The sequence below is a fragment of the Aptenodytes forsteri genome, unplaced genomic scaffold, assembly GCF_000699145.1.
Source record: "Aptenodytes forsteri isolate BGI_AS27 unplaced genomic scaffold, ASM69914v1 Scaffold309, whole genome shotgun sequence".
Classification (NCBI taxonomy): Eukaryota; Metazoa; Chordata; class Aves; order Sphenisciformes; family Spheniscidae; genus Aptenodytes; species Aptenodytes forsteri.
The window spans coordinates 4,444,258-4,468,567 of NW_008795857.1; the positions used below are offsets into that span (position 1 = coordinate 4,444,258).

At 45.7% G+C, this 24,310-nt stretch overlaps 1 protein-coding gene across 1 annotated transcript in view; it reads left to right on the top strand.

Moving 5' to 3' along the window:
• Positions 1-24,310, top strand: part of XPO5 (exportin 5) — a 31,201-nt gene that overhangs the window by 1,811 nt on the left and 5,080 nt on the right. Inside the window, exons 2-25 of the mRNA XM_019473242.1 lie at positions 75-196; positions 849-921; positions 1,501-1,638; positions 1,950-2,132; positions 3,149-3,190; positions 4,079-4,105; positions 4,404-4,589; positions 5,265-5,341; positions 5,786-5,885; positions 7,350-7,433; positions 7,846-7,971; positions 8,217-8,307; positions 9,771-9,899; positions 10,663-10,778; positions 11,745-11,900; positions 12,323-12,364; positions 12,971-13,078; positions 14,419-14,618; positions 15,242-15,341; positions 16,257-16,438; positions 21,397-21,497; positions 22,607-22,703; positions 23,244-23,380; positions 24,005-24,102. Of these exons, the coding sequence (XP_019328787.1) occupies positions 75-196; positions 849-921; positions 1,501-1,638; positions 1,950-2,132; positions 3,149-3,190; positions 4,079-4,105; positions 4,404-4,589; positions 5,265-5,341; positions 5,786-5,885; positions 7,350-7,433; positions 7,846-7,971; positions 8,217-8,307; positions 9,771-9,899; positions 10,663-10,778; positions 11,745-11,900; positions 12,323-12,364; positions 12,971-13,078; positions 14,419-14,618; positions 15,242-15,341; positions 16,257-16,438; positions 21,397-21,497; positions 22,607-22,703; positions 23,244-23,380; positions 24,005-24,102 (2,715 nt within the window). The remainder of the gene's footprint in view (positions 1-74; positions 197-848; positions 922-1,500; positions 1,639-1,949; positions 2,133-3,148; positions 3,191-4,078; positions 4,106-4,403; positions 4,590-5,264; positions 5,342-5,785; positions 5,886-7,349; positions 7,434-7,845; positions 7,972-8,216; positions 8,308-9,770; positions 9,900-10,662; positions 10,779-11,744; positions 11,901-12,322; positions 12,365-12,970; positions 13,079-14,418; positions 14,619-15,241; positions 15,342-16,256; positions 16,439-21,396; positions 21,498-22,606; positions 22,704-23,243; positions 23,381-24,004; positions 24,103-24,310) is intronic.

Genomic DNA, 24,310 nt, shown 5'->3' on the forward strand with positions numbered 1-24,310 from the left:
CCCCCACGTTACCGGCCGCCCCGTGCCCGCGCCTGTGTTTTAACTGCGTGTGCGTGTCCCCGGTCCTTTCCCAGTTCTGCGAGGAGTTCAAGGAGAAGTGTCCTATCTGCGTGCCCTGCGGGCTGAAGCTGGCGGAGAAGACGCAGACGGCCATCGTCCGGCACTTTGGCCTGCAGATCCTGGAGCATGTGGTCAAGTAAGGCAGCTCATCCTGCCGCCTGCGCCGGGGAAGGGTGCCGGCCCACTGCCACGCAGCCACTGGCATGGGCTCTGCTCCCATTCCGGCACCTCCTGCTTCAGGGAGGCGCTTTCAGGACGCAGAGAATCTGTACTGCAGCAGAGGACAGTTGCTGTCCTGCTCTGTTTCTTTCCTCCTCTGTAAAAGAAGGAGAGGAGAAAATGGCTTTCAGGCAGGTTGGGAAGGGTAATTCACCGAGCTCTAGGACACATTGACATCGCAAGATGTAAATAAGCACACAAGTTTATCAGTAGGTCTCTGCAGCGTTCTGTGTCATTAGCCTCATGCTAACAAAGAGGCTTTGTATTAGTTCAGTTCTGAGATTCCTCTCTCTGCCGCCTCTACAGACCTGATGCTTTGTGCTTTTGCTGCTGCTTCTCATGTCTGTTGACCTCAGTGGTGCACGCCCATTTGCCAGCAGCAGTTTTAACTCAGCCTTTTCATTAAGGGATTGGGCACTGGCAGAGTCAGTGAGCTGTAGTGTCTCTCTCTAGTTTAGGTAAAGAAGGTGATGGTTCATTGAGAATCAAGTCAGAGATCTTTATAAATGTTTTGACTTGGTGTCCTTTTTGTTTCTCTCTTTTTCTTTTTTTTAAACTCTTTCAAACAGGTTCCGCTGGAACAATATGCCTCGCCTAGAAAAAGTTTATCTAAAGAACAATGTCATGGGCCTCATATCCAGTGTAAGTACCTTCTGCCCCAGACTGCTCTCTGAAACACGATTCTCTCACTTGGAGATAGAAAGGAAAAAAGACTCCAGTTAATTAGCACAGAGGACCTGAATTCAATTCTGCATTTCATTACATTTTGCTGTGTATCCCTGGTTGTTCCAGTGCTCCGTCTTGTAGTCAGGTCAATAACCATGTCGCCTCACATGGCAGGAAGTTGTGAGGCTTGTATAACATATATAAGGTGCTTTTTCTTTTCTTAGGAGGAAATTCAGTAAATATGGATGTTCTAATCCTTTGCAAGAATACTAAAGTCATTATCTTAGTTGTGTTTTCTCTATCGCTGTGATTGCTCTCATGACCAAATGACCTTCTTTTGAGGAAAATCCTTTTGGTTCACTAGCTGTGGGTGCTTGGGAGGGTAGGAGTGTCATCCAAGGTAGCTGGGATGAAGAGCTGCCCGATGTTGTGTTTTGTTTTGTTGTTTTTATTTTGTGTGGTTTAGAATACTTGCAACCACTGTGCTTCCCAGGTCAGAATTATAAATGTCTGATGTTTGCTGTTTCGTATAACTCTGCCCCTCTTCTATCACAGGGAACTCAAAGTATTCTGGAGGAGGAAAGTCACATTAAGGATGTTCTGTCTCGCATTGTGGTGGAGATGATCAAGCGCGAATGGCCTCAGCACTGGCCTGACATGCTAAAGGAGCTGGATACCCTCTCCAAGCAAGGGGTATGAAACACACCTGTCTGTTCTCTTCTACTTGCTTGTAGTATGGGTTTCAGTCTTCCATCATCCTGAGAAAAGCCTAACTTGCTCACGGTCAGGTGAGACAGGCTGACGATGGACTCAAAAATCCCCATAAGATTAAGTTACTCTAGGAGATGTTTTTAGCAGAGAGAGGGCCATTGTCCTGTCTTGTTTTCCCAAGATGTGACTTGTATCTTCATGCATGCTTGCTTTCTCTCTGTCTCTGAGCTAGCCTCTAGAGATTTTAATGCTTGAACTGTGCTGATGGAGTGTATTTCATTTTGGGACATCAGGAAACTCAGACGGAACTGGTGATGTTCATCCTCCTACGTTTGGCAGAGGATGTGGTGACTTTTCAAACTCTGCCTACGCAGCGGCGACGAGATATCCAGCAAACCCTCACCCAGAACATGGAGAAGATCTTCAGCTTCCTACTAACTACCCTGCAGCAGAATGTCAACAAGTACAGACGCATGGTAAGAGTCTCCTTTCCTTGGGTTCAGTCAGTGCTGGAGGCATTTAGGAATTGGGATACACCTCGCAAGGTGTTAGGGAAGCAAGTGCAGAAACTGTCTGAAATCCGTTGCTGTCACTGTGAGGTAGGGATCTGCTGTGATCTGGGAAGCCAGTGCTGATCAGAGAGACGGAACACACAAGGTTGACAGGGTTAGTATTGATAGTTTGGATTTGCTAGTGTAAATGGCTTGAGTGGATGCGTGCCTCATCTGTACTGTTGGAATGCTCTGCTGATACTAGGAGTGTACGGCTTAGCAAAACAAAGGTGTGGTTGTGGCAGAAATGGGTAGATTTGGGGTAGTTTATGTAACACACTGGTAAAGAGATGCTGTCCTGGGCTCGCATCTGCTCTCTTATGCTGCAGTGGTGTCTTTGTGGTGATGCACCAAAAAGCATGAGTTTTTGATGTCTCAGCATTGCATCTGGGCCCCTCTTGTCCTTTTCTCCGAGAGCTCAGGTCAGGAAGCCCTTTTTTGTCAAGTTGTGGTGAGGAATGCTCTTCCTTTTTGTGTAGAGACTTCTTTCCTGAATTCTTACCTAGAGTCAGAGATGTGCAGGTTGGTCAAGATGGATGGTGAAGGCAAGTCTCTACCCTAGTCTGTTCCTGTGACAAGGAAGTGGATTTGAGAGTGAAGCACAACTGAGAAACCAATCTAGAAATAAGTTGCTTAGGTGTATCTCTTGGTTCTTTTTTTCTGTGAATTAAAATCCAGAGTTACACTAAATGTGAAACTGGGAGGCAATGAAAAACCCTCTCCTACCTGACTTCTGTACATTTCCCTGATGCACTGACAGGCTGAACAAACCCACCTGTAGAGCAGACAGTTCTCTGTGCAGTTCATGGTGGTGGGTGGGAGACCCTGGTGCATTTTGTAGTCTGGTTGAAATGCATTTCCAGGTAAGGTTTGAATTGCAATGCTTGAGGCTCTGAAGTGTGGCTGCTTCTGCTAACGGTGGAATCTTTCTGATTGGCAAGGTTGGAGCACCCCAGGAACAAGAAGCCCTCACCACTCCACAGGTTAGCAGATCTTTGGGATGTTTGTGCACAGGGTAAATTCTGAGGGTTGGGTGTTCAGTTACCTGTCTGCACACTGAGAGTGGGGGAGATGATGAACAGTTCCCCAAGACCATAATAATCTGCAGTGCTTATAAGTATGCAGTTCTGGTATGGTGGCTCGGTTGTTAAATGTTTGGGACACAGCCAGATTAACTTAAAATCACTGCACTGAATACATTGATGGACAGAGTTCCCAAACCAAAACCTTGGCAGCGGAAGGAAATGCTTGTGGTGTCTTTGCATCTGAAAAACAAATCAAACCTGAGGGACTGTCTGAGGGACTCATTTGCATTAGTCAAAAAGATGGTGCAAGCAGTACATTGCTGCTGTTAAGTGTTTGGAACTGGGAGTCAGGCTGTAAGCTCTTGCCCCAGCTCTCTCTCCAGCTGCCTTTCTGACCTTGTACAAATCACCCTTTTCAGATATCAATCTCAGTACGTAAAAGTCACCAGCATCTTTTAGAGTCTGGCTTTTGGATGTAAGATGCTCTAAAAGGTCAAAAGTTTCTTCTCTGGAAGGTTCCAGGAAGCACTGAAATGCCTTTCCTTCTTGTCCCTTGTGTCTCCCTGGTGTCTGCTGACTGGAGTGTCATCTTTTCGATGAGAAGGAAATTGTGGCTTAACTTGCAATTCAAAGTCCGATTGTCTTACCTGCCAGGGGGCTGCGGAGGTGGTTAAGATGGCTGCAGCAATGTCCTGAGCAGGAGACTGTGTTGCAGCCTCTTTCACTAGGGAGCTGTTCTGTGAAACTGCTTCTGGCTGCGTTCTCGAGAATAAGCCTGTCCAGCAGCGGCTGGGTGGAAGTGTGTGCCGTAGGTGCTCACTTACCGTCTCCTATTTTCTTTTTCAGAAGACTGATCTGGCTCAGGAGCCAAAGGTGAGTGGAGCTATGTGGGAGTTAGTGCATTAGTCATTCTTAAGACCAAAAATGCCTAGAACTAGGCTTTTCCCAGGCTTTGGAGTCTATTACCCACAGTTCTCATTTACAGATGGATTTGTTCACCCATAATAGAAACTCCTTGAGAAGAGAGAAGTGAGGGGTGGCAGCAGAAGGGTCCAAGTCTCTCACTCTCTCAGGGTGGTTCCTGGTACTGTTCTTCCAGAGAGTGGACGGCTTTAGATGGGAACCGGTGATTCTCTCTGGCTCTGACCTCTTGCCTCCTCTCTGTTCCCAGGCCCAGGCAAACTGCCGCGTGGGGATAGCAGCACTCAACACCTTGGCTGGCTACATTGACTGGGTGGCCCTGAGCCACATCACAGCAGACAACTGCAAGCTCTTGGAGATGTTGTGTCTGCTCCTAAATGAGCCTGAGCTCCAAATAGGAGCAGCAGAGTGTCTCCTGATTGCTGTCAGCAGGAAAGTGAGTTCTTCTTCTGCAGCTCCTCTGGCTCCCCTTTGTTTTCCTCCTATTTTCCTGTATAATTCTTCAGATGAAGCAATGATATCTTTGCCCTTTTATTTAAGAAACAAAATTCAAATTTGGCTGCTTATGTTAATGATATTTAGCGTGAATGTCATGCCAGCACAATACACACAGCAATTGTTGGGACCCTCTCCAACTTCTGTGGTCGCCTCTCCTTGCAGTTTTGAAGTTGGAGATCCCCACTGACTTTTTTTTTCCCCTCACTTTCTACAACTGTGAAGTGGGAAATATTGTCACCAGCTGTGTCATCTGGCAGCTCAGAGAAATGACGGCAGGATCTAAACAGGTGATTTGACCCATACGTTCACAAGCAGCTTAGTGTCAAGGCTGAGTGTTTATCAGCTGCCTTTAACTAACTAGCCAGTCTGCCGTGAAGAAGAGTTAATGTCTCAGGATCAGTTTTTCGGTTTAAAGTTCCTGTGGTGAGATTGCTTGGGGAAATTTCTTGGGATCAGGAATACCTTAGGTTTTTTGGCAAGTTTTTACTGAAATATTTGTGGACTGTAGGCCCCTCCCCAGATGGAAGGACAACTGGGGATCTCCTAATTTCACTTGCAAATGGGAATAAATAGTTATGTTCTAACTGAGGCATTTGGCGTGTTTTACACGTAGGGTAAGCTGGAGGATCGGAAGCCTCTGATGGTCTTGTTTGGAGACGTTGCCATGCACTACATTCTCTCTGCTGCCCAGTGAGTACCATCCTGCTGCTGTAATTTCACACAAAACTGCATACGAATGGCTTTGTAGATGTGATTTGCAAAAGATATTGCTGCTTAACTGCAGGAAGCTGGGACTGGGTTAGGAGAGAACAAAACCACCGTTTCTTTTGCAAAACCCGAAAAACTGCAAGTTTCTTCAAATCCCATAATTGAAGGACAAAGCGGTGTAAATATAGCTTCCCCAGCTTTCTCTTTTAGCCTGAAACTGATCAGGAGGGACTCTTTCAGAGAGGCAATTTCAGAGGTTTTAGATGCCAATAAAACAGTGCTTCTTGATAATAGCAAAGAAAATCCCACTGCAATAAAATCAAATTGCTCTAGTCCTCTTTTTATCTACAAGATAGATAGCAGTGTGCCTGTTACCTACAGCTTGAGTAACTGTGATCCTGTTTTTCCCCCTCCACTCATTCCCAGGACAGCAGATGGAGAAGGCCTGGTGGAGAAGCACTATGTTTTCTTGAAGAGACTTTGCCAAGTTTTGTGCGCATTGGGCAGCCAGCTATGTGCGTTGCTAGTAAGTCTCTACTAATACCAGCAGCAACCCTGGCAAGGCTAGTTTTTAGGGCTGGGGATGAAGCAACTCTGAGGTAAGGTAGGACCAGGGTTCTCTCTGCACATTTGGTAGCCGTAGGTTTCTCTCCATGCATTTGGTAGAGGCAGAAATGGTTCTGCTTGCAAGTGGGATAACTGTATCCTGCCAAGCCATAGGAATGTAGAATGGAGGGACCCTGACTGCTTCCAGGCCTCTGCTGTCATCAAGAATCATCTCCTATAACCTCTGTAAAATGCTGAAGCTTTATTGAAAATTAGTCAAGTTTCTTGCCGTCTACTGCTACAGAAAAACTACTCCAGGAAATTATTCCTGTGTTGGAAGCCTTTTAATTTTCCCTATTAAAAATAACTCAGAGAGTATACCTGTTTGTTCTTCTACCAAGATTCTCTCGAGCTGAAGGAAGAAACAGGTTTGGTTCCTGCTGTTCATCTTTCCGATGCTTTGTGTCAATGTTGAGATGAAGATGCACACTGATACTTTGCATGCCATGCTGGCTGCTGAATTCCTGCTCCCTCCGTTCAGCACAGTGCTTCTACAGTAAAGAAGGCAGGCTTGTTGAGAGATGCTGTTCATGGGGAGACTGAGGCAGCCAGCCTGTGCAAGTGATAAAGCAGAGTAAATTCTCACAGGGAGGGAAAGAAAAAAAACAACCTTTGAGAATTTATCCCTAAAAAGAATGGACAGCAAACAAAGGGTGCGTTACTACTTTCAGTGACTTCACTGGCTGTTAGGCAGTGGGAGCTGCTGTTAGGCAGTGGGAGCTGTTAGTCCATAATGAAGTAATGAGATGGGGATTTGAGTCCTGTCATCCAGATTCACTTGAGAGAGGCAGCACTGAGCTGTACAGCTCCAGAACAGGAATCTTGAGGGCACCAGGGCATATTATGGTTAGTGAGAAGCAGCAAAACCTTGAATTTATGGCTCCAGGTAAAACTTATTTTCCTGACAGACTTCCCAGAAAGTTATTGATAAGAGATGTCCATACGTTAAATGCAGGAAACATTTGGAGGAATGGGAGTGAAATCATCTGGGTGTATTTACTTGTGAAATTCTGCAGTCTGCAGCTGAGAATTGCTCCATCTCGGTACTGCTGGGTGGGCTTGACCCAAAAGGAGTAAAATTGTGATTCATGGCAGCAGCACCAGTGGTTGTGAATTTCATTTTAACGGAACTCCAGTATCTTGAGAAGTCATCCTTTTCTCTTGAATGAGGGTGGTGACCCCAGGCTGGTCAGCAGAACTTGCTACTCCTCAGGCTGTACTGCTTTCAGAAAAAAATCACAGTTGTTCAGTGTTTTTCTCTCTGCTCCTTTACAGTCTGTGGCCTTGGATGTAGTGCTCCTACTTTACCCAGAGACATACCACTTGTGAGGCCAGCGTGGCATATAGTTAGTATTTTGTCTGAAATTGTTTGTCTTCCTCACAGGGCTCAGATTCTGACGTGGAAACACCAACCAACTTTGGAAAATACCTTGACTCGTTTTTAGCCTTCACAACCCATCCCAGCCAGGTGTGTAAAGGACTGAAAGTCTCGTGTATATCTATGTAAGAATGTGTGAATGCATAATTGAACTAACCTGCATATTAGAACTTCAGCTGCCAAATATTGCTTCCTAGGCTCTCCATTTCAGCTGAAGACCTGGAAGGCAGAGTGGTTTCTCCTCCATTACCACTCCATTAGGAACAGTGCCTGACACAGAGGTGCTGAGTAGAAAGTGCAGAATTTGCAGTCAGCCCTGTTATTTACTTAGAGATTTTTGGCATTCTGGAAGTTGGGGTTGAGCCTGCAAGGTACCTTGGACTGAACCGAATAGTCAGTGTAATTTGCTATTGCCATCTGATAGCAACACTTAATGTTAGCAGTGGAGATTCCAGCACTGAGATCCTTCTCTGTTTCCCTCTTTTCCCACTTCTCCCCCCAGTTTCTGCGCTCTTCCACCCAGATCACATGGGGAGCCCTCTTTCGGCATGAAGTTCTGTCTCGTGACCCCTTGTTGCTGGCTATGATTCCGAAGTATCTCCGTGCATCTATGACCAACCTAGTGAAGGTATGTGGGAACTGTGGCCAGATAGGTGTGAGAAGGTGCCTAGGTGAACATGGCCTGTGGATCATGAGGGAGAAGCTAAATTTTTATTGTCTGCCACAGACTTGATCTTCAGGTCGCTGAGCAAACAGCTCTATCGCAACATTTTGCTGTCTGCTCCTTGCCTTCAGTCTTCATCTCCTTGAAGCTGGTGTTAGCTGTGATGGGTGACTTCTCTTCCTTCCTGACCTTGTCCACTCTGTCTCCAGGTGGGCTTTCCCTCTAAAACAGACAGCGCCAGTTGTGAATACTCCCGCTTTGATTTTGACAGTGATGAGGACTTCAATGCCTTCTTCAACTGTAAGTTGCCATCACCCTGTGTGGAATCTGTTGTCTGTGTTTTTCCTCTTACTTTCAGTTGCTGGCTGAGCTTGGAGCCTACCATGTTGGCTTGGCAGCTTCCATTCGTGTCTTGACTCTTTCAGCATGGATCTTGGAGTAAAATTAATTTAGGATTTTCCTGTGGCAGCTCAGGCATTTCATTTTACTTACTCTTTGATATTATTTTTCTTGCTGGCCAGGTATGTGGCCTAGTAGCGTTTGCTACCTAGTGTCAAAGAAAACGTGCCTCTCGGTCACCTAGAGGAGGAAATGAAACAGCCTGGAGTCCTGCTCGGGTTAGGAGAGGAAGGCAGCTTACCAAAGACTTCAAATGTCATTCCAGAAAGAAAATCTGTCTTCGCCCTGCTGAGAAGCTTCTGGTTCAGTACCAATAGCTAGAGTTGAGCAATTAAAACAGACAAACCTAATCATGATCTTAAACCAGCAAATGGGGAACCCTGGGTATTAGGAATTTTATTTTTTTTCTTTCTTTTTGTATTTTACTTCCCAAAATGGAGGTTGGTTCTCACTGGCTGGTATAGTTTGGTACTCACTTGGTGGCTGGGAGGATATACTTAATAAATTACTTAAATTCCTGCTTTTTACATTTATGTTTGAAGATTTTAACTTGCATTTTTTTACTGCTTATTAGATAGTTTATTTTTTACTTAGTGTAATAAATCTATTTGGGTGGAAATCAAAAAGTAGCTAAATGCAAACAGCCAGAATTTGAAATAGTTTTAGGGAGTTAAATGATACTGAAGGTATTACATATATAAGAAAATAAAACTGATTTGAAACACAAAATAAAATTACTTGATAAAACAACTTTTAAACAATGCAAGTTGCATCTGTAGTCAGCAGAGCTGATTCTGTTGTGTGGTCATGTACTGGAATATTTTGGAACAAAGGAAATTCCTGTTCTGTACTTTGCTTTTCATATCTTTGAAATTGAAAACAAGACTTCTTTGGGTTTTTTGAGTTCTCGTTAGCTTGTCAGCCTAGAATCTGAACTGGGTTAAGTTGAATAATCTAGAAAAAGTGTGTTTAGCTGAAGGAAGTGATAGTTATCTAATGCTGTTTTTCTATATTAGTATCTCAAGGTAAAGCAGTAAACATGTATAGTTTGAAGAATTTTTTTAATGAAAAATAGAGGGTTAATTGTAAATCTGGGTTTAGCATAGATTTTCGTAATTTGTATTGCATTTTAATTGCGCTTCTTTTTATGTTAATCCATCATTTTTTAGTCCATTTAAATCACTTCGCAAAATTGCCCATCCTGTTACATCTCGTTTACTGACTGTATATCTGAGCTTACTACACAGCTATTGCCAGAGCAACAGTCCGTAATGTTCCCAGGTCTGCAAAGCTGCAGGTGAGCTTTGGGGAAGGGAGCATTTGTAGCACCAGCTTGTTGCATGGTGTCTGATTTTTCACTGCAGCCTTCCGAGCCCAGCAAGGAGAGGTGATGAGGATGGCTTGTCGTCTGGACCCTCGAACCGGCTTCCAAATGGCCGGTGAATGGCTGAAGTACCAGCTCACAGCTCCTGTTGATACTGGACCCATGAACTGTAAGTTACCTGAAAAAAAATAGGGATATGGGATTTGTTTTTTAATTCAAGCCAAGAAGAAACTGCTTTGCCTGGGTTTTTTTAATTTTTCTTTTTTTTAAGGGGGAGCCAAGACTCAGCACTAGGCTTTCAGGCTTTTAAGGTCTTTGCAAGTTAAAAGCAAAATCAGATCAAACCCACCCCACCCCAAATTTAATCCTTTGCAGTCTACCTATGGAATAGCTAATGTAAAGCCCCTAGCTCCTCCTTTCCCTCCCCCAAATATCTCTGCAAAACAGATGCAGCAGTCCCTCTGATACAATTTTACAATTATTTGGGACTTGTTATCTCTGTAACATATTACTTTGTCCAGGGAAGTTCTGCCTGTCTGGCAAATCCCTCTGTCAGTCACCTTGCTTTCCTCCTGTGAAGGAAGGCCACTTGGTGCTCTGCAAGGTCAAACTGAGGGCAGTCTTGCCTGCAGGGCTGAGTCTGGACATGTGGTCTCCCTCCTTTCCTTTTCCCTTCTGTGATGTTGTTGGTGTTGCTCCCTATAGTATCTCAAAGGTCAGGCTTATGTCTCAGGAGCCTTCACTTGAATGAGGCAAATCACATGGGGTTACCTTAATTGCTCCTGGTGCATCCCTGCCAGGCATCTGCAGGGAGAGCTGTGTGACCAAAATACTTGTGAGTGCTAAGATGTTGCAGCACAGGAGCTTATCAGCCTGGTGGTGTGCATACGGAGAGGAGCGTGGTAAGAGCTCCAGTGTTCTCTTCCTTTCAGCTAAGACAGGCGAAGGTCTCTGCTCCATCTTCTCTCCATCCTTTGTGCAGTGGGATGCCATGACCTTCTTCTCAGAGAGCGTCATCAGCCAGATGTTTCGAACCCTGGATAAAGACGTATGTGTACCAGATGCTCTTGCCTGCTGTCTGGGCTTGTTCTGGGTTGACACGAGTGGTTTTTTTCAGCTGTGTTGTCCTTGAAAAGTTTGTAGTAACTGGTTACTTCCATGCAAAAACCCAGATTGTTTGGTGAGTGATTCTCATGAGGAGTAGTGACCCTTCCTTAGATGGGACCAAACTCATACTGGCTTACTCTCAGGCATGTCTTGGTTCTGGACGCTATTCCATGAGAAGTCACAGGAGAGCGCTCGGGTGGCATACTTTGACATAGTGCCTTGCTAGAGGAGAAGAGGACTGCTTAAGTGGAAATTTCCTAAGTTTATTCTTAAATAAGTTTAATCATCCCCTGATTAGATTTTTTTTTTTATGTTAACTTTTAACTAAATGAGAGAAACTCGGGGCATAGAAGGTCAGAAGCAATTTCCCTCTGCTTTTTGTTCAATAGCAGGCAAATCAGAAGGAAAGCATTTTTTTCTCAGTCTGATGTAGACTGACTTGATTTTTTTTTTTTTATTAGATTAAGCTGCTCATGCACCTTAGTTCATCATTCTAATCACAGGAAAATAATTATATGTGTTGATATAGTTGGTTGGATATATGGAATCTATTGGACAGAGTCAAAAAGAGAATTGGGAGCCAAACTGAGAGAGAGGAAAATTGCCTTTCCCAGAGGTGCAAGCAATAGAATGGGGCCTTGAGATTGACATCTCAAGACTGCCCTACCAACAATGGCAATGCTGCTGTTCTTTTTCCCTCAGCAAGTGCACATAGCACGCAGTTAAACTGAGGTTTTTACTGCTTTTCCTTCTGCTTTGAAAACAGCTGTGTTCAGCTGAGAGGCCTGATAAGATAGCAGCAGCTCTGTGGCCTAGTTTTAGGAGTTGTAGGATGTGTGCTACAGGCTGAAGTACTAAGTGTTGCCTCTTTTTTTTCCCTTCTCCTTTCCCTTTTCTGCCTCTGTAGGAAATCCCAGTGAATGATGGCATAGATCTGCTGCAGCTTGTCCTTAATTTTGAAACAAAGGATCCTCTCATCCTGTCCTGCGTGCTCACCAATGTCTCTGCTCTCTTCCCATTTGTCACTTACCGACCAGAATACCTACCGCAAGTACTTTCCAAGGTAGGTACTTGCAGACGGTGCTAAAATCAAGTAGGCTTTTTGTGGTGCAGGGCCCTTGTACTAAACTGCAGGAGTTAATCGTCTTGGCGTTGCTGTCAGGGAAGGATTATCCTTCATGTTAAAGATGGGAAAAACTGAGATTGAGTCTTGTTCAAGAAGAAACAATGTCAAATAACACAAATTTTGCAGTTCCTAGCCTTAAATCTTAATGTTAAGTGCATGCTCTGGCCAGTAAACACCATGTTTTATTTCAAGGCCTCACTGTGCTGATGATTCATCTGTCAACTTAGTCAAGGGTTCTTCACTGACTTTAATGAAATTGCACCAAAGTCTTATGATCTATTCCTTGAGCTCAAAACACACGAGTGCTAGATATTAACAAATGACATGAGGTTTTGGATTTTTCCTCCCTTTTCTCACAGCTGTTCACTTCGGTTACCTTTGAAGTTATAGAAGAAAGTAAGGTATGTCTGAATTATTGTCTATTAATAAGCTATAACAGTTGGATCAAATCATACTCTGTTTGAGCACATGCTGAGTCTGAAGACTCCACTGTAGTAGGCTTCTCAAGTATAGTCCTGCTCCTGGAAAGGGCTGGGAAGTCTAGATATAACTGATCTGTTCTTAGTTGACATAGCATAATAAGCTTTGGCTCACAAACTTAGAAGGCCACAGGTGTGGTCTAAGGCCAGTGCACTTAGTCCCAAAGTCTATGTTGGCCTTTGTGAGAGTGAAATCCCTTCATTAGCTGTGGGTACTCTTCAGTGGTTGGTATACGTGGCTGTGAAGGAGGCTGTAAAGCTGCCAGCTACCTAGGGGATTCTTGGAGTCTTGAAATAGTGAGTAAGATCCATGGCATCCTCTCCCCTTGAGCACAGCTTGTTCGAACATGGGCTTCTTGGGTTGGCTACCGCTCCAGAGGAAGTTTGGTTGTTGTGTGATTGTTTGGGGTGGGGGGTGTGGAAATGCTTTTTTGATCTGTACTCAACAGTGCAGAAAACTGTATGTAATGCATTTGTCTTTTGAAAATACCCTGCATTTGTCTGAACTTTTGTTTTGTTGCATTGAAGTTTGTTATGTCTGTCCAGGCTCCTAGAACTCGAGCAGTGAAGAATGTGAGAAGGCATGCGTGCTCCTCAATCATAAAGATGTGTCGGGATTACCCTCAGCTTGTCCTGGTATGTAAATTCAACTGTATCATGAAGAGTCTTGTCTCAATTTCAGCTGGATTTTGTGGAATCTTCAGCTTCCTTGGCTACAGCCTCTGTTTTTCTTCCAAGAAACATTCCTGCTGTGCAGATGGCAAAGTGTTTTATTCCCTGCACCTCCCTTCTTCCCCCCTCCGCCCCCGAAAAATTTTCTGCCTGAAGAGTTGAATTGTAAAGTGATGAGTTAAATGAAAAGGCGATGAGTTAAATGCAAGAGGGATGAGGAGGAGGATACAAGCAGCACTAGACCCGTTTTATGGGAATGTTTGCTGAATTTCCATTTTATCTCTTGTGGTAGTCTCAATTGATTCCTTAGCTAGCAATGACTTAGCTCCAGACTTTCTTCCGTTAGTTAACAGAATGTAGGAGCAAGAGGAGAGTATTTGTTTTCTGGATTAGCTTGAGGAGACTAGAAGAATCAGATACGTTTAAAATCCATGAGCCGGTGTTTTGTTTGGTCTTGCTGAACTAAACAGCCTGCATGCAACATGCATAGCTCTGAACTCCTTTCTTTAGCGGTGTTTGTGCAGAGTGGCTCTAGGTTTATGAGAGCACTGTAGGACATTGCTAGTTTAAACAAAGACATTTTTTGAGGTTGCTAATTAAGGTAATTTAGGAGTTCCAGTCTGCATTCTGCAATAGCTGCTAAGAACTAGCAGGTTTGTCTTTGTCCCACTCTACTGGTCCTTGAACTACAGCTTTCTCTTTCCCATGGCCAGTCAAACGGCCTCACTGGAAGAGCCGAGGGCCCAGAGCTGCCCCAAAATATGTTCCAGATGACTTTGCTGTAGGGGATGATTGCTAATGCTTATACAAAGTTACAGGAAGGCATGGTTGCAACTAGGGTGGGTAGGGAAGAAACTCAACCGTTCCTGTGGAGATAGTGATAACCGTATGAATCATTATTAACCTAGCTGTGAGCAAAGAGATGGAAGAGTCCTAAGTCTGGCACTTGAGAGCCAAGGGAGTGAGGTACTTTCTGTGAGCAAATAAAAGCACCAGAACTATTTTGAGGTGTGACACTGCTGTAAGGGATATGACTGCCTAGAAGAGAGATTTCCTCTGCTTATTTCAGTCATTCTGGAGACTAAAGTAAACTGGATGCAGGATGATGATAGAGGGCAGGGAAGAAAAGAGGTTCTTTTAGACTGAACATTCAGAGAAACTTAAGACTGAGGAGGAGATGGTTATGTAGATAAAAGGTAACTCCAGCTGTTCTGCGTAGTACAGTACACCCCGCCTCTGCCTCCCCCAGTGGCCCTCCTGCACACCAAATGCATGACGCTCTTCCACTTGGATGTGTTTTCTAGCCAAACTTTGAGATGTTGTACAACCACGTGAAGCAGCTGCTCTCCAATGAGCTACTTCTGACGCAGATGGAGAAGTGTGCTCTTATGGAGGCCCTCGTCCTCATCAGCAACCAGTTCAAGGACTATGAACGGCAGAAAGCTTTCCTGGAGGAGCTCATGGCTCCTGTTGCTGGCTTATGGCTCTCCCCAGAGATGCAGAGGTATGGGTCATTTTTCTGAGCTTTGAGCTGGAGGTGTTGAAGAGGTAATGTCGTGCCCAATAAAGGAATGCCGCAAACCAAATGAGGCTGGTGGGGTGCCTTGTGACCTCCTGTGCTGTGGGCAGTCATTGTGGTAATAGCTCTCCTGCAGTTCAGAAACTGCCAACTGAGTCTAAATGCTGTTTGTTGAAAATTGCTAGGTAAGAGTTGTTTAAGGTGATAGAGGAACACTTCCCAGCATGCTCAAAGCATTTGCAGAAAATGAGAAATAAAAGATGTCTTTGCTCATCTCCAGGAGAAGCTAGGAAGCTGAGCTCTCCTTACTAAAGCTGAGGTGTCCTGCAGCCCTAGGCAGCTGGGCATGCACAAGAGTTTTCCCAGCAGGGCTATCTTCATAAGAGATTCAAAGGTTTTAAGTCCCCATGGCCCAAGAGAACTGGAGACATTTGGAGAGTGCACACATCTCTGGTGCTTTTTATCATGTTCCCACGTACAGTGTGGAGCACTAGCTAGTCTCTCTAACCTGCTCTGTATTTGTTAAGATGTTTATTGCCAGTGCGAAGCGAAGCTCAAATTCCCTGGTACAAACAATAATCCCCACTGCTGTCTTTTGCTGCCGCCAGAGTCCTCTCAGATCCTGAAGCCTTTATCTCCTATGTGGGTGCAGACAACAAAATTGCCGATCCAGTCTTGGAAGATCCTAGTGGCCTGAACCGCTCCAGAGTGAGTATCATACCAGGAGAGGTGTAATCCTTAGCAAGATGGGACTTGCCTCCTTCCATCCCCCATTTCTGTTGTGGTTACACACAAGATCTCTCCTGATCATCTACTTCTTTAGGGTGCGGATCAGTAGGTTTTTCAGATTGCAGAATAACAGGCTGGCTTTTGCCTCTTTAAGCTACAGTAATAAGCGTGTAGGCCATGCAAAACCAGATTATTAGCAGAGTGAAGCACACTATTCCCTACTCTTTGTGCAGCAGAGTTTGGTTTTGGAGAAGCACTGGTTTACATGATTTTTGGAAATATGGTGCAGTGAATTGTGCTTTTTGAGCGAGGCAGTATGGAAAGCGTCATGCTGAGACTGCATCATGGAATATAATTAAAATTCATCCGAGGAGATTTGTGTTGTTCGAGTTGTTAGTGAAATGTCTTCATTCTTGGACAGCCTGCAAATGGAGTTGCTATCTTTAGGTCTGTAGAAAACACTGAAATGCAGTCCACAGAGCTGTGCTTGTGATTTGGGGCTAATGCAGTTTGACCACTGTGTCATCACAGATTTCTACATCTGTCCCAGCACATGAAGGAGATGAGGAACTGATGGTATAGACCCTTCCTTTTAGAGGGCAACCTACCTGGTTGCTTGCATACTCATGAGACCGTATGCATTGCTGCTTTGTCTAATAGCAAGTTCCTAGGCTGTCCTGCCACGGCGAAGGGTCACTGAAGATGACAGAATGTAGCATGATAGTTTGCTGCATTTTCTTGGCAGCAAACCCACCAGAGTTTGTTCCTATCACCAGATTAGGCTCACTGTAGAGCGTTCCCTTTGAGATGGGATGGTGATGGGTTTCTCTGAAAACCTATTTATTCACGTTGTGCTCTGGCTAAGAAACACTCTCTCCGCATCTCTTGCTGCAGATAAGCTTTTGCGTATACACCATTTTGGGAGTTGTGAAACGAGCTCGTTGGCCTGCTGCTACTGAAGAGGCGAAAGCTGGAGGATTCTTGGTGGGATACATGCCCAGTGGAAGTCCAGTCTACCGTAATCCCTGCACTGAGCAGGTCCTGAAGCTTCTTGACAATTTACTTGCTCTTATAAGGTGGGTCAAGTTGACTTGGAATCATTTATGTTGACTTAAGAATCTCTGAAAGCCAAACTGTGATAAATACATGAAATGCTCAGAGCATGTTCTCCCAGTGAAGCCAGCGGGAACATAGGCTGGTGCAGGTGCCCAAGTACTGTTCCTGACTGTTCACAGTGGGGAATGGCACTGGGGAAACTGGAGCCTTCTGAATGTTCATTGGCCTGGCCTACAAGAGTCCATCAAAGCCAATGGGAGCTTGGGCTGGGGTTGCCTCCCCCACCTCCACTGCTGTATATCTGCCACCCGGTTAATCGTTTCTCGACTAACATCTCTGCTCTGCCCTCAGCCCCTACAAGGCCACCTCTCCAGTCACCACCAGGGCAGTCCCAGCTCTCATCACATCCTGTTTGTGTTGTTCTCTCTTCAGTGTTAAATTAAGCTGGTTTTGCTGAACATGAACACCAGCCTCCTGAAGCACTGTCTGCTATTGAAATCAGTGGATGCATACTCTCAGGCTGTTGCTATCTTGCAGTGCCTCTCTGCACGTCACTGGTGTTGTATACATCTGGGGCAGCCAGAGGAGGGAGCAAGAGAAGACAAAAGGGGAATCCTGAATAACACAGTTCCCAGAATTATAAAGGAGGAATCTGTCTCAGGGTAACTGCCAACACTGGGATTTTGCCAGGCTTATGGGGCAATTTTGTGAGATAACGCTACATGTTATGTACTTGAAAACTTGAGGCTCTGTCCTTGGCAGGAGCCTGTTGGGAAAGGGCATTGTCAGATCCACTTAGATTTTTCAGCTCCCAGGGCTGTGAGGAAAGGGGCCCTATTACTCGAGCTCTGTCTAATCAGGTATGTTTGGTAGTCACTGAGCTCAGGACTGTGCTGCTTCTAGTGAGAAGCAACATGCTGGACTGGTAGGACAAGCACATGCTGTCTTGGCCCACCGTAGCGGTGCTTCTCATCGTAAAGCTCTGTGTAGCACAGCAGGTGGTACTTTGGCCAGTGAGCAGAGTTGAACTGTCTTGTTATGGCTGTGGAGCTGTGCTTGAAGTGGTTTTGCCTTTTTTCCTGGAAGGCTGAAGGTCCTATCAATGAGCTTTTGGGAGAGGTTGGGTAGAGTAGAGTTGCCTAAGTAGAGGTAGCCTCGTGCCATTTCTTCCAGAGCCTGGAACATGCTCTGTATTGTGGGAGACCAACTAAACCAGTGCCCAAGGTCTGAACAGGCTGCAATGGACAGACTTCTTGCTTGTGCAATTGCTGTTCTTGCCAGAACTTATGCATTATTAAAAACACTTGGGATCTCTGTTACAACAAGCTTAGGAAACTATTGTCAAACTCTATGATAAACTACCTGTAAAGAAGCAGAAATTCTGTGTGTTTGTTTACCACCTCCAGGAAAACACGAGAGCTATGTTGTGTTGCCAGTGCTTCCCCATCTACATGAAGAAGGAGGCTCCCTGGCTGTTTTTTGAGATAATGCATCTGTGTTGTTTGAGCATCTCCCCTGCAGACCAAAATCTTTTCTGAGCACGTGATAGTAACATACATGGAGTGGCCTGTGCTTCACTCAGAGGTATCCAGCCTTTTCTTAAGGCTGGATGCTCCAACAAGAACCAATGAATGATGTATTAAGAGCAGTAGATATTCCACTTCATACCTTTCCTGGCTGCTGCTGGATGTAGAGGCCTCTTTGTGTGACAACTGCAAGCTCATAGTTGTTCAGTGCAAACGTTGATGATGCTTACGTCTTTCTGGAGAAGATGGAGCTTGTGCTATGGAGCTTCTGGTGTGTTTTATGCCGTCTTTGAGTGCTTTTTCCATGTACTGCTTCCTCAGGCCCTCTTTAATATGGATTACACAAGAGAATGTGGAACCTGTAGCAGCCTGTCAGCAGGTAGGAAATACAGGGATATGAGGAAGGCTGGCTGTCAGGAAAGCTGCCTGTGTTGAGGATGTCTTCAGGAACATAGTTGCATTACTCCTTGGGGATGGATGCTTCTCTTAGCTCTGTGCTATTAGGCAGCTTTCTGTGGGGATAAGCAAGGTCAAGTGTTGCTCATATGCTTATGCAGAAAGTAGATGTGGAAGTCCTCACAGATTGTGTTGGTTACTGTGTGAGCAGATCTGCAAATAGCAGCAGCACAGATCTTACTAAGCAGCTGAATTGAACACCAAGTCAGACACCAGTATGCAAATAAAGGGCATTTTGCAGGCTGAGCAGTTGGGTCTGCTGCTCTCTGGATGTTGTGTGGCATTCTTCTGCTGTGTTTGCAGACAGAAGCAGTAAAAGTGCTAAGCCATTGGGTCTTTGCCAGGGTAAGTAGCTTGAAGGTAGGTCATGGATGAGACCAAAGAGCCGAGAGGAATGAGAGGGAGTCCAGGTAACAAGGAAAAAATAAGGTAGTTTTGAGTGGCATAGACAGTGTGGTGTTTCCCTGCCAGCCTATCTTTTTGTGCCTACCCATACTTGTCTCTGTCTTGGTAGCTGTATTTACTGAAGGGTTTTGAGGTTGCTTTGTTAATCACTGCAGCTTTTTGAGTGATGATTCTCCTGTCCTCTGTGGTACCTCATTTCATCTAGGTGCTTTCTAGCTTCTGGCTTAAATTGTTCTCTCCTGAATTTAAAACCAAATCACGATTTCCAGCCACCTTTAGATAAAGGCGTGTTTCTGGAGTCAGTAGCTGCATGAACTGATTGGCGCAGCACCTTTATTGTGCTGGGATTTGCTCGTGTTTTGTTACAAATGGACTGGTCAGGCTCAGCAAATGCTTTGCATGGACAAAGGCTTTTTTGGAACTCCTCTTGATGAGATGCTGACATTACCAAGGCATTAATGCTGGTGAAAGAATTGTTGGATAGACATGGATGCTGTAAGCATTTTCAGCGTAGACAGCTCCAGCTTTAGATCAGGATTCTTCAAGCATGGGCTGTCCTAAAGGACTCATCTTCTGGCCTTCAAGCCCATCTCTTTAGGCATCAGACACTCTTTCCAGCAGAGCTGTGACCACTGCTGAAAATACACTCCCACAAGTCCTGCCATATCCTTTGCTTGTCTTCTAAAGCATAAATGTCTCTTCAATTTTGTTTTTCCATGTTCTCCTGTGTGTGGGATGCCCAGGAGTGCTGCTCACTGCTGAGTCTCAGCTGGAACATGCCTAGGGGCTACATCCTCATCATGTGTGAGGGCTGTTGAATGCTTTTTTTAACCCCCATGGGGAGCAGCTGATTACCATTTTCTCTCCATTACCACTGGGACCTTGCTAAAGTTTAGATTAAGGGAGGTCGGCCTGTGAGTGAACATCTGCTGTCCCAACTGTCAACCTTGAGAAAATGCTTCAAGGACTCTGAAACAAATAAGGACCATGACCACAGCTTCAGGATATGACTGTCTGACCCATCCTGCTGGGGTTAGAGCAGTGGGATTTCAAGGTTCACCCCCGCAATTCCACAGTCCTTGGGTTCACCTCACTGCCCTTCTGCCCAGCATGAGGCAAAGCCAGCATTGGCATGGGGCAGGCAGGAGACGTACAAGAGGAGATGATTTTAGTAGCTAGGTTTCAGGATAGCCTCGAGCAGAAATGCACAGTTTTTTGAGTCAGTGGAACAGCATTATCCAAACTTTTGTGGAGGCTGGGCTGCTCCCTAGCCCCTCTTGGGAAAGTAAAACCAGCTTGTGCCCCCTTTGAGGCCTGTTGCACAGGGTTAGATCCAGCCCAGAATGAGAGTATGAGTCATTAAGAAGTCATTTGTGTAGCTCTTTCTTACAAAACTTACATACTTGCCTTCCTCACGTGCAGTGAGCAGGGAAGTATTTAACACTTGCAGAGAGAAATGAGATAGTTGCCGTTGCGGAGCTAACTCAGGTTCTCTGCAAACTCAGGCAGACGTCACTGTATCGGGGTTGCCAGGATTGTGAACAGAGGCCTTAAAAGTAAAAAAAAAAAAAAAAAAAAAAAAATTAAAAAATCATTAAGACATGAGTGAAAGCTGAGACTCTGGAGAACATACTGAAGTCTGTCCGTGCTCCCTTCCCCCAGCCATTCCCATGTACCCCCCTGCTTTGGGAAACGCTGCTCTAGGGGGAGATACTGAGTTGCCCTTGATCACCTCTAGCAGCAGGTACAATGGCATTGCAGTTTTGGAGGAGGCTGCAGGATTTGTGCTGTGTGCAGCTGGCGACACCCAGAGTGGAGGTCTGAGGTCTCAAAGGAGAGAGGTAGGTGAGAGAGACATCCCCTGCCGAGTCCAGCTCTGAGTGTCAGTACCCTGGCTAAGAGGGGACCCATTTTGGCCTGGATGGCGAGAACCAGCCACCCGTGGCTGAATTGGTGTTCCTCGCGGAGAGCTGACCGTGGCCGCCTCCTGATGATGCGGAATTGTTCCCAGCTGGATGTGTTGTCCAGGGGGCACATGTGTCTGCCACAAGTAACATCTGATCAGACTGATGTTCTCCCTAGAGTCCCTCCAATGCCACCTGCCATTCTGGGGACTGTGACCCATCCCTGGGGGGCAGTGTGTGTATTTTGGAGCTGAAACAGCCCCTCCCTCTGCAGGGGCCTCAGGTGCAGAAGATCTTTTGAGATTACAGAATCCGTGTCTTGTCAGTTTTTAAAATACATTCTCTGATCCCTTTGGCCAAGCTAATAAGCTGTTGCCAGCATCAACTGGAGAATTGCTGGGAGTTTTCACTGCCAGTGCTTGCAAGGGGTGGGGTGAACTGAAATAAGTGGAAGGGGCAGCCAGGAGATTCAGGACATGAGGTGGAGTCACTCCATGTCTCTGTCGGGTCAGCTTCCCCAATATTTTTGCAGGTGGGGAAGGGGGATCCCATGCACACGTGCTTGGTCTCACCTTCCTCATCATCTGCCTCAAAGGAGCTGTTCACAAGCTGAAGGAGAGGATCCCACTGTCAAGGGCAAAAGGGGTTGACCCACATGAGTATAAACCAAGTGCTCTTCTGTTTCAGGACTCACAACAATCTCTACACACCAGAGATGGTAGCTAGGCTGGGGGAAACGTTTGCAAAGGCCTTAGACATGCTGGAGGTGGAGAAGAATGCCATCCTAGGTAAGGGGCTTCTCTTCAGGAGGAATCTGTGGGCAGATTCTCAGAGGTATTTGAGGCAACTGTCCATCAATAGCAGTGGAAGTGACGAGGGGCTGGAGAGCCAGCTTCATAGTATTCACAGCTCAGCTATGATTTGAACCTGCTGAAATGAAGAAGTTAAATAAGTTATTGGTCTCAGACAAATTGGTTTCCTCTGCCTGAAATGAAGGGTACCCTACCAAACTGCTTATCCCAGCTGGGTGGTGGTCTCTGCAACATGGCATTTCAGGCTGGAGAGACTGGGGGTGCTGTAATTGTCTGCCTTTGAGCAGAATTAGTGCTCAGCAGGATCCCTGAGTGCTGGTGCAGAGACCTGTCCCGGAGGGCAAGAGCCAAGTCCTGCAGTATGGCCCTGTCATTTGTTTCCAGATGGTGTATTAGAAAGAGGCTTTTGGAACTGTCTTAAAACAGGTTTGAGCTTGTGAACACAGAAGCCTTTCCAGCCAAGCAGAAGTGGGTGGCCTTGTGGATAAAGTGTAGACCATGACTCTGGAAATTGGGGTTTAATTTCAGGTTCTGACAGACAGTGAAATATTTCGGGGAAGTTGCTTTGTCTTTCTTATCTCCATTTCTTATCTGTAAAATGAGGAGATGCTTCCTTTACCTGTTTTCTGTGACCTATAAACTCTGTCTGTGAATGACTGCGCATAAAGCAGCAGGGCTTTGATCTCTGCTCTAAACTTTTTAATATCATAGTTCAGCAGTAGCTTGTGTCCTGACAGAGATGAATACAAACTTGAAGGGATGGGCTATTAGAGGAGCTGCACAACTGTCAGCTTTGCTTCTGGCTGCGTTCTGATAGCTCCAGTAAATTTTGCTTTTGAGAAATGAAGGGGCTATAACAACCTTAGTGGGAACACCTCTGCTCTGGGTACAACCGACCTGAACTTGGCTGACCTCTGAGGGGAGGTTCTGCCCCAGGGTTGCTGCACCTCTTCCCATTTGGCTGCACGTTGATCTTGCCAAGCATTTCTGTCACTGCCGTCAGGCTGGCTGGGGCCTGCCCAGCACATTCTGAAAGTGCACTGTGCTCTCTCATTAATATAGCTGAAGCTTATTCTTTCCCACAGGTCTCCCTCAGCCTCTGCTGGAGCTTTATGACTCTCCTGTTTACAAAACGGTCTTAGAAAGGATGCAGGGCTTCTTTTGTACCCTCTACGACAACTGGTAAGAGCACCAGATATCCCACGCACAATCCAATATTGCACAGCTGGAGCAGTAGGCTATTGCTGGGTGCTGACTTCTTCTAGAGTTAGACTTTCCATGTGAGCTGTATCCTATAGTATCCAAGTACAGGTTGTAGTGGTGAACTATACTCGGTGGTTGTAACCTACTGCATACACATGGAACACAGTCGCTGGAAAAAGTACCTCAAAATGTGGATCTGCTTTTAGCTCTTCTGCAGTTAGGTAGTTGGATTGGAGCACTTATCTGATATCCTGACCTAGCTTGTGTCTCTGCCACTTCTAATTGTGTTAGGATATGTCAGTACTTGAAAGTGCATTTTAGTGTTTAAATGCTTAATTCATTGTCCCTCTGCAGGTATCCCAGAAAAAAAGAGATACCATGCTAAAATTCCTCTATAGTGTTTGTTTAAGAACATGGCAACTATCTAATCTCAAGATGATAGTACTTGCAGACCTTGCAGGCCAGAGGCGTGGTACTTGTTATCTAGTAGAGTTGCAACTAACTTGTTTTTTGTTGAAGTTTCCACATCCTGGGAAATGCAGGCCCCTCCATGCAACAGGATTTCTACACCGTTGAGGGTCTTGCCACCCAGCTCCTCAGCTCAGCTTTCATCAACCTCAACAACATTCCTGATTACAGACTGCGTCCCATGCTCCGTATCCTTCTGTCATTGTCTCAGGCCAGCTAGGGAGGCTTGGAGCATGTAAATTGAAAACCTGGTGGCTTCCTAGCATTGTTTTCAGTATGGCCAAGCCAAAGAAGGGTGATTGAGGAGGTAAACAAACAGGGATACACCTGGTGTGGTTGAGGTGCGAGCCTAGGAGGGCATGAGCAGAAACAGCAGTGCACGGGGTCAGAGAGAATAAATGCAAAGGATTTGTGTGGTCCCCGAGAGGTGGGTAGTGCCTTCTGGAGGGTCAAGGGGGCTTGAACAGTGTAGGAGCTTAGCAGTAGGGTGTCTGACTAGACTTTGTGCTTGTGTGGGAGACCATCTGGAGTTCCCAGCCCACTTTCCAGGGCTGGACGTTCAGTCTCACAGCTAGGAAATGGGTGCTAAGCACCCTCAGCTTTCTCAGCTAAACTGTCAGGGGAAGAGGCTGAATACCTCATGCTCTTGCTGTGTAGAGATGCCACTTGTTAATTCAGGGCTGTGAGAAGATGGGCTTCAAGGTGTCTGTTGTTTGGCCCCCCAGTGGAATGGTCTGGTTTGGGTGGTGTGCTGCAGTCACCCTAGCAGCTGGCCATATGCACTTGGTCTCTTCCTTAAGTGGTCTGTGCAGGTGTGTTTGTGAAGCCCTTGGTACTCTCCTGCCCTTCAGAATACTACGAAACCCTTGTCTGCCCCATGCTGGGACCACTCTTTACCTATCTGCACGTGGTAAGAAAACAGCTTGTTCGATGCCTGTTCCTCAGCAGCCCAGACTCCTTGTAGCAGCTGGCAGCAACGTGTGAGAACGTGTCTCTCCAAAGCCAGCAGAGACAAGGGCAGAGCCTCGATGCTTAATGATTTTGATGCTGTTCAGGGGGGGGCTTTTGAGATGTGTTGAACCCTGGCTGTTTCACAGCACCCCTTGCTGTGAATTCAA